Source organism: Falco naumanni, chromosome 2 (genome assembly GCF_017639655.2).
Source record: "Falco naumanni isolate bFalNau1 chromosome 2, bFalNau1.pat, whole genome shotgun sequence".
In the NCBI taxonomy this organism is placed as follows: Eukaryota; Metazoa; Chordata; class Aves; order Falconiformes; family Falconidae; genus Falco; species Falco naumanni.
The window spans coordinates 78,281,201-78,299,071 of NC_054055.1; the positions used below are offsets into that span (position 1 = coordinate 78,281,201).

At 40.5% G+C, this 17,871-nt stretch overlaps 1 protein-coding gene across 2 annotated transcripts in view; it reads right to left on the reverse strand.

The window, feature by feature from the left end:
- Window positions 1-15,431: 15,431 nt before the first annotated feature.
- Window positions 15,432-17,871, reverse strand: part of KCNJ6 (potassium inwardly rectifying channel subfamily J member 6) — a 156,797-nt gene continuing 154,357 nt past the window's right edge. For both annotated transcript variants that reach the window (XM_040585079.1, XM_040585078.1), the window contains one exon: window positions 15,432-15,823. In XM_040585079.1, coding sequence (XP_040441013.1) covers window positions 15,498-15,823 — 326 coding nt within the window. In that variant the 3' untranslated portion in view covers window positions 15,432-15,497. The remainder of the gene's footprint in view (window positions 15,824-17,871) is intronic.

Here is a 17,871-nt window from a genome sequence, read left to right on the forward strand (position 1 = left end):
AAGTTAGTTTCTGGAGCTAACCAAATCCATGCCAGAGGAAAAACCTTACAGAAATAGCTGAACTGCTGTATCGGATGACTGCAGCGAGACTACATTTGATATGGTATGGAAAGTAGAAACACTTGTACACATCAATCAGGAGTGGAACGTGACAGGAAGAAAGTGGAGTGGATAAAGCTCAAAGAAAGTAAAGAATTTAAGCTAGCCATGAAAAAGAAAGAAAGAAAGAAAACCCCAGTGAAATCAATCTATTCTTCTCATGCAATTATAATTTTCAATGGGTGGGAACTGTTTTTTTCCAGTCGTTGAGTCCGGACAAGAATATGGAGAGGAAAAAATATAGTGCAGGCTCAGCAGAAAAGGTAACGTGCTGGCTGGCTTGGATGATAACAGGTAATGTTTTCCCCATGAAGTACAAGTGAAAGAAGAGCTGTCTGGCTGATAGCTCCCTCTTCTTCACAGCGAAAGTTAAAGAAATGTGTTTGCATGCATTCAGCATCTCTGACCTGATTCAGTTTATAGAAGAAACATTTACCAAAAAAACCCCCAAACTCCAAATGACTTTCCTCTCATTTTCAGTATTGATATGAACATAGAGGATGTTGCTATCATAGTTTTTTAACCAGCACTAGCATTTGGCATAGAGTACCAGATGGCACAGAGGCCTTCCTGCATGTCCCTTGGACCTTCAGCTTCCAAGTAACCTGAGTCTTAAGAAATTTAAAGGAAAGCATCGATTTTCATGGATCATGACAAAAACAAGGCATAATAAAAAATCCCTCTATGAAATGGATTATTTCACATATATATGTATTTGCTTCTGTTTGCTGAGAATGAGGAAAGCCTTGCCAAACCAGCAAGATTTTTTTTTTTTTCCCAGTTCCAAATGAAGCAAATCTGCCTGGAAAGATTTCAGCCAGCTCTGCTGATGGCTACTGGTTGTTGCATAAGAGCATCCCTCACTTGGAGGGAGACGTGGCTCCCCTCGCTGACCTCTTGGGCAGCAAATTGCTCCATGCAGGCAGCAGGCTGAGCGCGGCTCTGGAGTAAGACTGGTAACAATAACAATGCCCTGGTTAATGTTCTGTGCGGAGTAAGTGAAACAGCTTTGCAGCCCACCCTGTTAAATGGAATTCAGTGATGTGTCATTTACAAAACCAAATTGTTTTAAGATTATTCCACAGTGTGCTGAGTGGCTTTCATAATGTTCATAGACTCTAATTTGGGAAAGGTATTTGTGCACGCCCATGACCTTAAGCGCACAGCTCTGTGCCTGTGCTTAAAGACAAAATTTCCTAAATTGGTGTCACAATACCTTCAATTCTTACAGAAAAAAAAAACCTGAATTAAAATTAAAATGATCAGAATGTTAGTCTTGTTATTCCTCCAGGCTATTTTAGCAAAACACAAGCAACATTATTTCCGCATGTTACGCTAATGAAACATGCATGTGGTTTGCAGGGTGTAGGCATATAGTTTGTTTGTATAGCAGCAACTTTTCCCTTAGTTTTATGCAAGATTTTTTTTTTTAAGAGTTACATAATTTTTTGCTATCCTTGGTTCTTTTACAGAAGTTATCTAATGTGACATAAAATTTGGCATGAAAGGAGTAATAATCTACTGACATCATATAAAACTGTATCTGAGTGTACTCAGTTCTTTAAAACCAGCAGATAACTGAATCATGGATAGTGCTGTTTCTCTTCTTTGATTCCATAACAAAATAAAATCATAGAACCTGATTTTTAGCTATTCACTAAGTTAAGGAAAAATGAGTATTAGAAGTCAGGTGTGGGAGTTGTGTATTTTAATGATTCAAATTCCCAGGATTGGGTGGGTTTTTTTGTTTGTTTTTTTGTTTTTTTTTTTTTCTCCATTCATTTTGGTACATTACCTACTTTTCATGATTTTTATCAAAAATAGTTTGAATCCAATCATTCAATCTGAATGTTCAGTTTAGAGGGGATATAATCCTATCAAGTAGTTTGAAGTCCACTCCCCTGTCATATGGAAAGCAAACATGAACCAAATATTTGCAAAAAGGTGAAAACCAGCTAGAACTTTGGGGAACAGAAGAAACAGGAAAGGTTTCTTTTGTTCTCTTCCCCTTGCCCTCGGAAGTGTTCCCGTGTCTGATCTCTCCGGCACATTTTTATTCCATCTTCACCTATTTCTCCCTAATCTTTTTTACATTTTATCGCAGCATTAGTGATCTTGCCCATCTTCCTCCTCCTGTTCATCTCTTTACTCACTGAGTGCACTGTTTGTAGTCACTGTCATCTTTCTCTTTCCATGCTGTCCCTTGTCCCACCCTGGCTCTCCCTGGCAGGGATGTGGGGCGGCAGCTTTGCAAGCCAATGTGGGAAGAGCGCTCCATCTGCCTCCAGCCTTTGCGTTGGAGGCACCTTGTGGCCTTTTAAACACCAAACCGCTGTTGCCTCCCACTAGCTTTCTTGCGTGGGATCTCCTAGAGTTCGGCCATCTAGAGGTGCTTCTTCAGCATTTCTACAAGCGTATACCTCAGTCCCTCCAGAATTTGCTGTGGGAGATTATTGGGTCTCTTGGGCCCCTTCTCTTCTCTCTGTCCATCCCCATTTCTGTCCCATCCTGTCTTTAGACAAAAGACTAGCAGCCACCTGTGTGGAAAACTCTGTAATCTACCTCTGTGCTTCGGTCCTGCCTTGTCTGTCCCTAGGGTCAACTTTGCTAAAACTCAGACTTATGGGCCCAAAAATTTAAATAAAATTTAAATTTAAAATGCGATTTTCTATATTATAAATTTAAGTGTAAATTATCAAGTCTTCTCATCTTCCTTGTGTTTCCCTTTTGAATTTGAGAATACCTTTCCATAAATAGTAACAGCTTTAATACATAATAGTAATAGCTTTAATTTTCCTCTTGGTAGCTTCTATTTTGTTTTTGGTGACAATTACAAAAACCTTAATACTTGTTAGTCCACATGTTCACTGATAATGAAGCCTTACCCAACTTGAAAATAATACTGCATCGCTTCTTTTTCTCTTTATATTTATCTGTTGTCTCTAGCTTTATAGTTGAGACTTGTCTACTTAGGACGTCAATCTAAATTAGCTAATAGTATAATTTGAAGTGGATTAGTTTGATTGCACAGAATCAGTTTATGGCACTCAAAATGTAAATGGCTTTAATTTGATTCAGTCTATTCCACTCTCCAAATAATGATCGAACAAGGTTGAGTTAGAGTTAATTCTTATGAGCTTTTCAGAATAAGCAAATTCTAAAGAACTTGAGCAATGAGAAGCAGAAATTTGCCTTGGGATGTGGTGCAATGGGTGGCCGGGATTTAGTATAGCAAAATGGCTGATGAGGCAAAGGATGGGGTACAGAATGGAAAGCTGAGTTCTCCCTGAGAGAACTGAGTTCTGGTAAATTAAAATTCGCTTAAGTATAAAGCACATTTAAAGAAATATCTGTTCATTTGAAATCTGATTTTAGTACATTATGTGACAATCTAATGTTGCAACATTTAGGGAAAGTATAAAGGAAAATACACTTCGATATAATGTGAGAAAGTGCTACCTGTAACCGTTGAAAAGCAATTTCAAAATGTCTTAGAGATGGAGATCGTTACCCACCAAAACTCATTATTTAAAATTTTGTATGTACAATTTATTAGCTGTTTTTCCCGTTTAAATCAAAGCATAACTCCGTAGACATATGAGCTGTAGAAAATATCTTTATCCTATTGTCCTATAACCTAACGAAGCATTATTAAATTTCAAGTGTCCTAGTAGCAATAATGAAGCTCTTCCTAGGACAGTGCTTGGAGGCTGATCTTTCATAGCCATCTTGCCAATTTAGGAGCACAGGACTGACTAAAAGTATCATATCTTTTAAAATATTATGCCTGTTAAGATAATCTCATATTTTTTAACCTTTTTAAAGACTGGAGTTTGTAATATTGGATAATTTAAAAAGCACCAATGGAAAGAGGTTGTATCTCATCTACTAGAAGGTAATTTTAGTGTTGTAGGTGAGACTGACACTTTTTTTTGTCCCTTTCTTTCTCCCTTTCTGCTTTTCTTTCAGCAAATAATCAGTGTTTATGTGAAATGATCTAACCCTGTAATGGTTAACGGTGCAGAACTATGTTTATAGAAGAAATGTGACCTGGCAGCACAATACACAAACCTCATCAGTTTTGACCGCATGTAGATTCCTAACAGATGATTTCTGTGACCAGATATCCTGTTTTCGGGCTAATGTTGGTGCATATTCCTGTAGTGCCATAAAAGCAGTGACTGATGTACGCCTACATGTGTTGCAGCAGCTTTGAACTGGCTAGTTCAAGTCCCAGCAAGGTGCCCGCAGCAACAAACCCTTGGAGACCTCTGGAGCCGTGCAGCCTGTGTTCAAGCCATGTGCACCGCTAGCATTTGCAGGACAGATGACAGTGAGTTTGCAGACAACCTGGACATGATAAGTCAGATAACATTTTGCTAATTTTATGATAAAACAACTGCCAGATCAACCAAGAGTGAAATGCAACATACCGACGAGGAATGTAGCTTGCCTTTGGCTGAGGTGGGTAGACCGTAAGTCAATGAAAGTTGTGTCCCACTTCTAGACCTGAGGCTGCAATGAGGTTCTTGTTTACCCACACCTGCTGCAGCATCCATCATTTCTCAAAATGTGGAGCCTTGTAGGTACCCCACCTGTGGGTGAACGTAGGCTCACAGAGCCACTCGTTGGTCTGTGGTATGGGAAGAAATCCAGCTCCAGTCATACTCATGCCAAGTTTAATTAATACTGCAATGAATCAAAATCCAGTGAAAAATTGTTTTCAAAACACATGTGTGAATTTTTCCCCTGGGACCTGGAATTGTGTAAGAAATTCTCTGGAAAAGCAAAGATCTAAAAAAAGGAGCCTGAACTCTAGGCTATGAACTAAGGAAATCAGATTTTCACTCTCAGCTCTCACCTATAGCCATCCCTCCTGCTAATAGTACACTGGCGTTTCAGTGGGTTAAGCGTAATCAAATTAAATCAAGACAGTGTCCAAAGCTGTTTATTGTTCCAGAGGAAAGGATTTATTTATTAATATCCCTAATTTTCCTAGAACAGCACTTTCATATATATCTTATTTAGAAATTCAGTTCTCTAAATACCCGATTTTCTTGTGCTTTCTTCATAAATATGCTTTCACCCTTACTCATTCACAGATGTTTTGAAATTATTTCTAGGGAAAGACAAAAGCATGCAAAGGTAGGTTAACAACAAAATGATTATTTTTGCTTACCTGCCTTGTATCTCTTATCTGACAGAATAATGATACATAGACACTGCTATGACACCAAGTAGGTAACTGCATCTTCCACAAAAGTTTTTTTCTGATTCCTGCTTATTTACTGGCTAAGAAGATTTGTGTATGTGCATGTGCAATTTTACTAATTTCATCAAAAACTTAGATGTCAGTATTTTAGGATAGATACAATTTCCTAATTAGCTAACCTAATGGTGTTAATATTCAGCTTCTGAGATTTATGCAGAAATACAGACAAAAGGTATTTGATATCTGACTACATTATTATTTCTTACTCTACTGGGAATGATATAGCAGACTTCAGGCTTTGAAAAATTTGGAATTTGTGACTACTGATAAAGTCAAAATCTTAATTCATGTTTATCTGAAGTAGTTGCTTTAATTTCTGTTTGTCCCTTTGCTGGATTATGGATTAAATGCAAGAAAAGATGGTAGTAATTGCCTCTCAGACTCTGACTCTAGCCTTTAGTGATATTAAAATATGATACAACTTACAGGGAACTTAAAATACTGACCCAGACATTTAAGATACTGTCATTTGTTTAGCAGTTAAATTACTCAACATTTTGATATTCAAAATTAACTTTCATAGTGAATTTTTGCAAAATGACCATATAAACAACAGAAAAGTGATTTTAGGTGGCTTTTTTTTTTTGTGTCAAGTGGCCCTTGTTGATCCGTACCACGAAGATTTTGGGGCACATAATTTTAAAGATGTTTGCCTTTGTCCTCACTGCACCCATGTGAGGTTCATTCTGTGGCACATGGAAAATGCTGAGGAGGGCAGTGCTGAGGGCTTGTTACCAGCTGGCCGCCTGCAGCACAGATGACCGGAGGGCCAGCAGTCTGAGAGGAAAATGTTCCTTGTTTTAAGGGCTCTATCCAGGGCTTCCAAGAAAAGTGTAGATTATTTGCTACTACATACATGAATTGTCAAAAACCACCCCTTTTGTTCCTTTTCCCCTTGTTTCCTTTATTCTTTTTCCTTTTCCCTTTTTTTCTTCTTTTTCCCTTTCCCCCCTTTTTTCTTTTTCTCCTGTTTTTCCTTTTTTCTTTCTTTTCTCGCCCCCTCCCCCCTTTTTCCTTCCCCCCCCCCCTTTTTTGTCCTGCAATGGAATTTTTCCACTGTGGGACAGCCACAATGCAGGAAAAAAGCAGCCAGTGTTTCTTTGGTGTTTCAGATGCGACTCAGAGTGGGCGTTGGCTGGAACACTCCAGCATTTCCATCCCCATGCTCATGTAACCCTTCCCCCTTCTCCTGCTGCTCACAGGCTGTCAGCTTTGATCATTTTTTTAATTATTCATTTTTAAATGGCTATCCACTCGCTCCAGGTAAACCAGGACAGACTATATTGCCTTTCAGTCTTTAGAGGTACAGCTCCAGTTTCAGCCAGTGCCTTGAGAGAGTCTTTGTATCTCACTGTGAATTTTATAGTAGATTTGACCAGAATTTTTCAACTTAGACCCAATATTATTTTTTTCCTTTTTTCCTGGATACTTCTTCAGAGATTGCAACAAGCTGACTGATAATTTGTAACCTGGTGGGTAGAAACTGCCAGGGGAGGAAGAAGATCTGCCTTGAGATTTTGCAGCTCTGTATTTAAGATGATCTAAGATTAAAAATTCTTTTATGAGTCAGTTATGGCAGGAAGTTGAGCCTACAATTCCCAGATCCCAGGTGGGTCCTTGATATTTTGGTCCAAAGCCTTCACAAGTCCATTTTTGTGAAAATGTACAGAATATCATATTGGGAAGTGTTTAATTTTAGCTGTAACCAGAGTAATGGAAATGACTGACTCATATTGTAAGGGTGAGCTTTGTGGCAGAATTCTTCAGCACTAGATACCTCCAGCAGTGTGTTTTATTAAAAAAAGTATTAATACCTATTCATTTTTATAGTAGGTAAACAGACTTTAATTTGCTGGTATGAATTTGTTCATTGCAAAGATGAGCAAATATGTATTTTTCAACCTCCTTCAAGAAAGTCTCCAGCTGAACAAAACATTTTGTTCTAATATCAAAATACTTCATTACTTTATTGTGGAAATGTGAAGGGAAAAAAAAATCTGTGAATGGATTATTTCCTTATGATTTATAAAGTAACAAATTTTAATTTTTGTGATTTTTTTCTCGGAAGCAGTTAGCTATATTAATCTTGTTCTCATTATCAGTACAAATCCACAGATTACTCAATAATTAATAGCTGAAGACCTAAAATAAATTATTTCTTTACAGAACTGGAATTACTTTTGAAAGGTCATATTTTCATGGCCATGCAGTTTTTTAGCAAATTAGAGTGTTTGTTGACATGAAGAGAGAACAAACACTGTCATTTATAGAGAAAAAAAATTGTTATCTAAAGTTATTAAATAAAGCCACATCTTTGCCAATTTCCAGGAAAATTTCTGTGTTGAAAAATGAAAAAAGAAAATTTCTTTTTCTGTTTCTGTTCTGCTGTTTCTTCTCTGGGAAATGAGGCTAAGCAGAACCTTAACTCCCTTTATATGCATTAGTTATCATATTAGATGATCTTGTGATTTTTCTTGAAGTTGATTTTGAATTTGTGCCTCTAAAGGGATAAAAGCTTTTCTACACTCATTACTGTAGGTACTAACTAGCATACAGCTAGTTCCTTCCTTGTTATGTAGATGGTGGCAAAACCCCCTAAAGATGGGGTCTTGAAAAGGGACAATGTTTTTTGTGCATTGAACATTTTCCTCTTTCTTTTGAATTCAAGAAGTTTAATACCAATGCCATCTCTTGTTGGTATTACTTGAATGCATTTCACAAGGGGGGAGAAGTGCTGAATGGGGTTTAAGTGATGAATTTTCTCCCTTGTCTTTTCTCATTATACAGATTTCATTTTGATGATTTGGCTAGCCAACATTTTTAAGCAATAGTTTTCATCACACTGTGCTTTAATATATTTATTAACAGTAATTTTGTGCATGTCAAAGAAATGGTACTTGTGTATAAAAAGTAAAAAATGGCCAGTAGCTTGGCTTAGCTTTGAACTCTTGATACCTGTGGCAGTGCCTGTTGGCCAACATTGTTGGGTTTCATCTGTGGACTTTGCACTTCGGTTTTTTTCTTCCTTTCTTTTTTTTCAGGGATCTTTTGTATTTGCTATGAACCATTTTGCCTTTTGATTAAGAAGTGCATTATCTTGTCTTCCCATGTTTTAAGTACTGAGTTTATTAGAAATGAGGATTGCTGTTTTTCTCTGCTAAGTGATGGCTTCCATTTTTTCCTGCAGAAGCTATGTGTGCCTAAAACCTACTGCAGCACGTGTGGTTTCTTTAGGACTTTAGGATGTATTTGGTGCGGATGGCATTTCAGTGAAGTGGAGACCTCTCCTGGCTCCATCACCTCCCAGGGAGCCTAAAAGCAGGAGCAAAAGGCAGCACAAAGTTCTTACATAGTCATCTGAACAGATGGTCTCTCTTCACAGAAATGCCTCCTGATTCCTCTTGATGTTGGTAAGAGCTGGTAAATGTTCAGCCTTTCTGAAAATGACAAGCAGAGATTTAGGAGGTTAGCTCTAGCATCCCATCTATCTAAACCAAAAATGTTGCCGTGAAAAGGAAATAATTCTATCACCATCTGAACAAGATTCATTATAATGACTTCAAAGTGTAGCAGTTTGGGTTCCCCACCACCAATCTTACTGGTATTTTCAGATTAGAGATTTCTCATTAAGTTATCATAACCTTTTTTTTTAGAAAAGGTCCTTTTTATTTAGAGTTTAATTTGATTAGAGTTACATTCTTGGGAAGATTTCTTAGGCATCTAAAGAGCTCTGCTAGTGGTGCAGTGCTCCAGCTCTGTTTCCTCAGCTCAGCAGAAGGTTGTGTACGAAGTGCTGTGTGCGTGAGCTGTATCGAACACTATACGTTGCATTGCCATCCTTTCTGAGCTAGAATGGTGCCATCCCAAGCACCACATCACACATCCTTTGGGATGGATATTTCAGTGAGAAATTTGGGTCCTCTCGGTCACGATGATGGGGAAGCAGGCAGTGAGGGTGGCTGCGAGGATTGGTGCTCATGTGCCAGGCAACCTCCTTTCCTGAGCTGGAAGAAGTCCAGAGGACTCCAGTCCAACAGACTGTGAAAAACATGTGGAGGAAAGTATGGTGGGGTAACAGTTCTCCACCAGTTCTTCCAGTTCAAACCTTCCAGAAAAGAGTGCAATTGACTGCCTATAATCATTTAAGGGAAACCAACTCTATGGCTTGGAAGAGTGGCTGATACAGACTTCAAAGCAAGCTGGTAGCAGGATGGTGCCTGTAGCTTCCAGAGGACTGCCCATGAGCTGCAGCTGTGAGTTTGGAGCTGCTGCCTTTGATATAAAACAAAACAAAAAAAAAAAAAGTGGGGAGGGCTCTCCCCAGTCCTGCCCTCTGAGAAAAAAAATCTTCAAAGCAGCTGATATTATTTGAAACTCTTCAGTTTTTATTCTGTGTGGATGACACACAAGTTAGGGAGGATGAGGAAAGAACTGTGGTTTATACTTGTGAATTTTCTTGGAATAGAAAACAGATTTCACACTTGAGATGAAATAGCAAGATACACAGTTCTCTTTAAAACACTGTCTTAGTTATGACGTCTGTGTGCTGTCTGTGTGAAACTGTGTTACAGCATCACTACCCAGGCAATAAATGGGAGAATGGCAAGTGGTAAAACAAGTACACCATTACACTGAGGTTGCCACTAGCTTATGATTTCTGGAAATCTAGAGGATTTGAAAAAATGGAAATTGGTAGAAGTAAGCTTGAACTAAATGCACAAAATGAAGCATGCCCTGGAATGTCTAACAGCACCCTCCTTCCTCCAAAAAGCCAAATCCTAGAAGTTTAAAATTCACTCAGGATGGATAAAAGATCATCAGTTAATATGAATAATAAATAACAGCTTTCAGGTCTTGTCTTTAAGAATTATTTACAACATGAAACCCAAATTTATGCTTGCTTTCCAAGCACCTCTTTCCAGACAGCAAGTTTACCAGCTGAAGGAACAAGAGTGAAAGAGAACCCAACTGTTGTTCTTGTTTTATTATGTGTGATTTACAGCCTAAAAAGTGTCTGAGTAAGGCAACATGCCTTGTTAAGGAGGCTGGTATTCTGATAAGAAAGGTGTTTTGATGGACAGAGAATACCATTATGGTAAAAAGTTTTTGTTTCACAGTCAGAAGCTCTGGTGGTAGCAGCTAAGGGAAATGTGCTGCCCAAGGTGCCTGACCTGAGGTTGCTATATAGACAAATTTTGTTTTCAGTGTTGAGCCTCTAATTCACATCCACATTAAATAACTGGAGGAAGGAGTATAAATTCACCACCTGCTTAAATTAAATTAATTAAATAAAAAGACAGGAGGCCCAGATACGCCTTCCTCCCACCAGCGGGATTCTGGCATAACTCCGTGCGCTCTCAGGGCTGCGCGCTGCCGTACCCATCTCACAGCCAAGCGGGAGTGAGGTAAAATGGCTTCCCTCCACCTCAGGGCAAGGCTGGGCTGGTGGGTGGTGGCCAGGGCACATCAGACCCAGGCCTCGCGGGATTTGACCCCCTAGGAGACATGGTAGCTGGTTGCACTCAGAAACATAGGCCAGGGCCGTGGCACTGCCCCTCTGCAGACAGCAGCTGGCTGCCGGCCATGCTGGCTTTGGAGGTGAGAAACTGGAGCGCCACGCCTTTCCCAGCCTGAGGTCTGCCATTTAGCCAGGGAGCACCCTGGTCTATAGCGTGGAGGCTGTTATGGACCCAGGGAATGAAGAATTTTCCGTTCTTCTGTTAAAAACACAGGATTTAAAGTTTCTTTGGGATGGCGGGAGAATTCGAGAGGCAGGCAGCCTTTGGCATAGGGGCTGAAGTTCTGCTGTTGCTGTTATGGCAGGCCTAGTTTCCTGAAAGAAGCGGGATGCAGCTTTGAGCCTCCCTGGGCTGAAGAGGGCACTGAATCCAGACCTTCCCTAGGCCAATACTGTGCAGCTGAGCAAAACGGAAACTTCTGTGCTGTGACTGAAAAGAGAAGAGTGATTTCTTCCCTGGTTTTGAAAGGCCTGATTTTCCCCTTTAACTCCAGCAGAGGAACATGGGCAACCCCAGATCTGGGCACCTCTGTGCACCGGAGTTAAAGCCAGACCCTGCCTTGAAGTTAACTTCAAACCAGGCATCAAGTGTTTTCCTCTTGTGTTTGCCAGTGCCTTGTCCCACCGGGTTTGCCCCAGATGCCTTCTGAGGACCCTCGTTTGTCACGCCACCTCCTTCCTCCACCTTGCAAGGGATGTGCAGTCCTCTGACTCAGGGCTGTGCAGTCCTCACCGCATACGGTGCAGGTGCCTGCACGCTTGCGGCAAGGACCTTCACAGAAGCAGACATTCAACTTTGAGCACAGAAGTTAAATTTGTTGGGATGGCTCACATCAATGCTGATGACTATGGTTTTGTAGGACAAAGATCTAGATCATAACAGCTATACACATCTAAGAGAACCTTTGCATTTCTGGATGTTTATTTTGGAATAATTTCTGAAACATTTTAATGCTGGTAAGATGGTATTTATTGCTAAACGATAAGCCTGAGTATTTGCCGAAGGTTAAATTCTCGCCCAGTATAAATTTGTGTTGCTTTGTTTAAAGCAGTATGTCTGTGTCTATTATGAACACCTGACAGATCTGGTTTGGAAACTTGGGTGGAGGAGAAGCAATTAGTGTGTTATTAAAAAAAAGAAGAAAGGAAAAAAGTGAGAAGGAGCAAAAGAGGACTGTGCAAGGCTGTGCATGAAGTCTGTACAAAGCACCTCTGCAGCATTTGTGTTCATTGGACATGGAACTGAGAGCTGCAGCAGATTACTGAGAGCTCACACGTATCTCTGGAAATCCTTTTGCTCCTGGAAATCACAAGATCCTCTAAGAAAAGGACATCAAGATATATTAGTGAAGTATATAGAGATGTAATGGGTCTTGATTAATGATGTAGTCAGTTATATTGAAGTGTGGCATTATTCATGTTCCTTTAATGTGATTTGCCAAAAATATTCCTATAGGGCACTGATATTTCACAGTATAATTTTTAGGATTAGGAGATGAAGTTCCCAGGTTATTTACTGTTAATGAAAACACCACGCAGTATATACGGCTTGAAAATCCATTGTTAATTAACAGCATTCAATTCTTAATTGTCTTTTTACCAGTTCAGTTGAAATCATTGACACAAAATACATTGTTAAACTGCTTAATCAATCATTGTAGAAAAATAGAGGTGTTTGATAGGGACATTCTAGTACAAAGTTTACGTGAAGCTTCCCCAATGAAAGCTCTGGAGGCTTCTATTATTTTTAAAGCTTATGTTACAAAAATGAGATTTCATAAACTTTACAGTCCATACTACATTAATACCAAAGACGATAAAATACAGGGGGAGAGAGAGAAAGAGATGAACACACACACCTTAAGCTTTAAGTGCCCTATTCACAAAAATATAGCTTACACATGCGCATGCCCCAGTGGCGGAAAGTCTATTTTTTTGTGCTAAAGGACACAAAAAAGGTTTAATAAGGGCCCTGAGCTGCTGTTCTAATTAACACAAACTTTTGTTAAACTGCAGCAATGAATTCTAGAGTGGCCCAGTAAATTACAAGAGCAAAAAGCAGGTTTATCCTCAGAGGAATGCTTTGCTTTCAGCTCATGCACCTTTTGCTAGGACTGACACGTGCGGGCGGCTCGTCGCTACCGATGCCATGCTGCCCCTGGCTCCTCTGCTGTAAGGCTTCTGTCCTCCAGCGGAGCTGTGGAGCCACCCTTCCTTGAAAATGCTCAGTACCCTTCATGGGTAACCTGATGGGTGGGTTGTGATGGATGAACTGGAGCACTGGGCAGCTGCTGATGCTGGGGCAGAAGAACGAGCTTTGAAAGATCTGCAGCCAAATGAGCGCTATCTTACAGAAGTTAAGTGTTAAGTAACCTTTACCAAGTTGGCAGAATCGGCTATCCTAGGTGAAGGGAACAAAAATCCATATTCTGCACCGTTCCTTACATCATGCTGCTTTGTGAAAGCCTTTTAGGGAAAATGTTTAGAGCTGAAACAAAAAACATCTTTCTGTTCAGCCTGATCTACCAGTCCCTGGTGTGCAGCCCTTTCCCCACCCTACTCTGCCTGCCTCAGCAGGAATCACAGCTGGGCGACCTGCAGAAACCCCCACTGATTAGCCACACTGTGAAAATTATCAAGGGGCAACTGTTTCAGCCAAAAAAATGGAAAATAGGTGTGAATTCAATGTGAAAGCTATATCACAGTGCAAATTTTCCACCTGCCCACTAAGTATCTCCTGAGGTTATTTTTTTTTCTCTTCTATTTTAATGTAAATGTTTCTGTACAAAATAGTTTCAGATTCTCTTCAGTGTATTCTTTCTTTCCAGAGCAGGCAGGTATCAAAAAACAAAATTAAGGCTGCAGCTTCTTCTCCTTCGCTGACAGAAATGCAGTTCTTGATGGGCCTGAGCGACAGCCCAGCAAAAGCAATGCTTTTTTCAACAGGTAGTATTTTATGCATGTTGGGCTTGACTGAGCAGTCCTTAGCCCCGCACAATGCCACACCATCTGAGCAGCCCCTTACAGAGCATGTCCATGGAACTGTGACACATCAACTCCTCCTACTCACGTGAATGTTGCCATGTAAGGTACGCAAATTATCACTGCCTCGTTTATTTTAAAGTTGTCAGGTCAGAATGTACAGGATTTACACTGATTTACAACAGCCGAGGAGCTAACCTATGGTGAAGAAAATCATGAGGGAACCACTCTCCTGAGCACGGGTGGCAGGAACCATGTGTTTATCTGAGGAACCCTGCTGAAGGATGTACCCAGGGATGTTGCACCACCCGTGACTCTGCAGGACTGGCCGAGCACTGGTGCTGTCAACAATTGAATTTCATTTATTATGGGTTCAGATGAAATCCAGCTGTTTCTTTCCCAGCTGAGTAGCTAAAATCTGCTTGCTAAGGTGCGACATCAGGTTTCCAATGGCTTGTGCTGTTTGTATACAAACTACTACGCTGAAATCCCATGGTTTGGCTGGGGAGAAGGGAGAAGTTTCCCTAGATATTGCACATAAAGGATAATACCTCCACATGAAACATGCTCGCTATATTAAGAGTATAAAGGAAATTCTGGTTTGCCACAGCCTAAATTTTAGGTTGAACTGCCAAAAAAATAACCAGTGATGGTTTGCCTTATTTGTAAACATTTTCACAGTATATCAGTAATTATGTTACAATTTATCTACCCTGCCCTCTCCCAGACTTATGGCTTTTTAGAGTCATTGAAACGATCTGTTTGGCAAACAGTGAGGTACTCTAAATAGCTGCCAGTCTGGTACACTGAAGAAAACGTCATGCACTAGAAGAGCCATAGATATAGGGGGGAAAATAATCAGTATTACACTCCAAATATTTGAAGAGAAATGCCTACTTGATGGGTAGTTAGTTTTTGCATCCCGATATTTCTAGAACTCTGTTTCTAAACCTACATTAATTACACGTCTGTGTACATTATTTAGAAGTTCTTTACTACAGTACTTTTGTACATGCGGTATTTATTACTAAATGTAAAGAGAAAATAATTACATAAGGCATATGTACAGTATCGTGTTGGATTGCAGATCCCTCTGCTCACCTTCATCTTAAAGCTGCAAGGCCCATTTCATAGAGGCGTGTCACCCAGTTCGTGAAACTGTCCTGAAACACATAAAAACTGGAGCCAAGGCCCATTACTTCGATGAACATTAATTAGTCTTTCCTTCTAAATCCTTTATATATATACCCATTGCTTTTGTTTGTTTGTTGGTTTGTTTTGTTGTTGTTGTTGTGTTTGGGATTTTTTAATGTGCATAAAATGTGAGGTCTGAACTTGGAGAGGTGCCGAGAAGGCCAGCAGTCATTACCAGGGTGGGGATAGAGATTCCACCATTGATAATGGGTATTGCAGCTTTAACCCACGCCTTTGCTTAGTCTGTGAATCTCTTGAGTTTAAATTGGGCAGGTAGATATTTTGCATCTTGAGTATTTATTTTCCCAGAATTAAGAATAACACAGAAGGAAAAAAAAAAAGAAAAAAAAAAAAGGTGTGCTGGAGAAAGAAAAGGGGAGCAAAGAGAGAGAAGATAAAGGAGGTGGTCTGGCCCTTATGCCCCCAGTGGTTCTACACTTTGGACTCATTCTCCAAGTTGGCCACATCACCGTTTCTTTCATTTTGGTCTTCTTGATTCTTTTCTTCCTCTTCAGTTTCCAGCTCAGCATGCTGGTCCAGCTTGCTGGAAACCGACCATGTTAGGGGCAGTTCTGCTCGGCTGGCCATCTCTGCCAGCTCTTTGGCACTGTAAACTGGTGTGTTGGTCTCATACGTTTCATGAAAACTGTTGTAGTCAACTTCATAAAATCCATCCTCCAGAGTGAGGACAGGGGTGAAACGGTAACCCCACAGGATCTCACTCGTAATGTATGAACTTCGAGCTTGGCAGGTCATTCCTGTAACAGAGAAGGAAGAATTGCTGTAGTAAGGATCCACTGCTTTCCCAATTCCTTAATTATTTTTTCATATATGAAGACAAATATATGTAAAAAGGCACATGCCAGAAAAGAATTAGGTTTGACATCATATGAGGTTGGGCTTAGAAAGCAATTTTATGGTGTGTAACCTCTTTGACATCCTTTCCTTCTGTGCATATACATAATAACAAGTAGTGGGTCTGTGAGCAAAGATTAAAATTTCTTAAATGCTTCCTGTATTGCATCAACAAATAACTCACCTGCTGGCAAGTCTCAGATGGCTTATTGAGAGCCTATGGGACTAGCACCATGCCATCCTTTGGTTCCCTGGTGTGTAACGAACCTACGCTACCACATTCAGCACTTGCCCAGGTTAAGTAACGTACACAAAACTTTTTCTCTGCTGGAGTCGACCCCTGAACCTGTGATCCATGGGTTGACTTGGCTCCCCTAAAGGCTGGAGCCACCTTTCAGTTACGCTGCTTTGAGGTTAGGGCTGGTGGCCAACACACAAACGTCAGCAAAACTCCTGAAGGACAGGAGTGTGCAGTGTTGAATCCAGATAGCTGGGACTAACTTCTTTGTTACCTTCCCTTCATGGGTCTGCTGAACTTCACTCTGGGAGTTGCTATAGGGCAAAGAGATCTGTAAGATACTATATTTTGTTAAAAGGCATGGAGACAGGCAGTTGTTCTGAGCTCAAACTAGTCTGGAGTATCCTCTGGGTGAAGAAACATTTGGCTATGGCAGGGACCTGTGACTTGGAGAACCTGCCCCATCTCAGACAGACAACCCAGGGAAGTACTGCAATAAAATATTAATGCTCAGAAGTGGAAGAGGGAACCCGGATGATGAGGAAAAATGTCAGGAGAAGTGAATTTAAGAGACAAAACCATATTGCTAAAAAATGGAAATACATGGAGAGGATGTGATAATGTTCCTTTAATTATTTGCACATCATTAGCTATATATTACTAGGCAAACTTCAGCTGAACAGTATACGTTGAATACTTAGTAAACACAGTAACATACCCCCCTGGACAAACCTGCCACACATCAGTTATTTAGAAGGTAATCATAAGCAATTAAAAAGAATATTTAATTTTGGGCGCACAAATGGCTGTCTGTAGAAATGCACATTGTTTCTCTGCACTGCTGGCATCGTATTAGGTCACATGGAGAGTCTCAAGAAGAGCAAACATTGGTAGCTTTATTTTTTTCAGGGCTGTGCAAACTGCTCCAGGTAATTCTGCCCTCATTCTCTCGAGCCTCCTCTCCGAGCTCAGGTGGCTTGCTTCTGATGGGTGAAAACTGCTGTTTCTTGCTACTCTGTATTTTTCACTTACAACATTAGGTTTAGAAAGACATTTACCAGCTGTTACCACACTGTGGTACTTCAGCCCTTCTGCAGTGTTTCCCTCCACTTACTGCAGCGCCTCAGACCCTGCAGAGCAGTGACTGTCAGGGAAAGCTTTAGCATGAAAACTGCTGCACCATACCTACCTGCTACAGCCAGGCAGAAATGCGACCGTCCTGCTGTGCTTACTGATCTTAATTTCTCTTTCCTTATGCCTAACAGAAATACTCAAGCCTTCATTTTTCTCGGTGTTGCAGGACAAGACATATTTGCATTTCAATTCTCAAATAACACACAAATGGAAATATAAAGATCTTACCATTTTTCTGTTCACTTCACAGTTGGGAAGGGTGGAAGGACACGAGACCATATGACAAAAACATCTCTTGTGAGATTTCCTGTGTGATTTTTAGTCTAAAGGAGATCTTCTTTCCCACAAAATGACAGAGGGAGAAGAACCCGGCAGCTCACAGAACACTATACATGTGAGAAACGTACCAGTTGTGCAGCAGCTTCCCCAAAGGGTCATTTGTGGTTTTTTCCAGCGCTCCTCTGGGCAGACCCAGGAGTGTGGGTGCAGTATTTGATAGGATCTCTCTGCCCTGGGAGGGGGGCATCAGCAGGCTGGGGGCAGAGAGGGGTGGCAGCAACCAGTGTTGGTCACGATGTC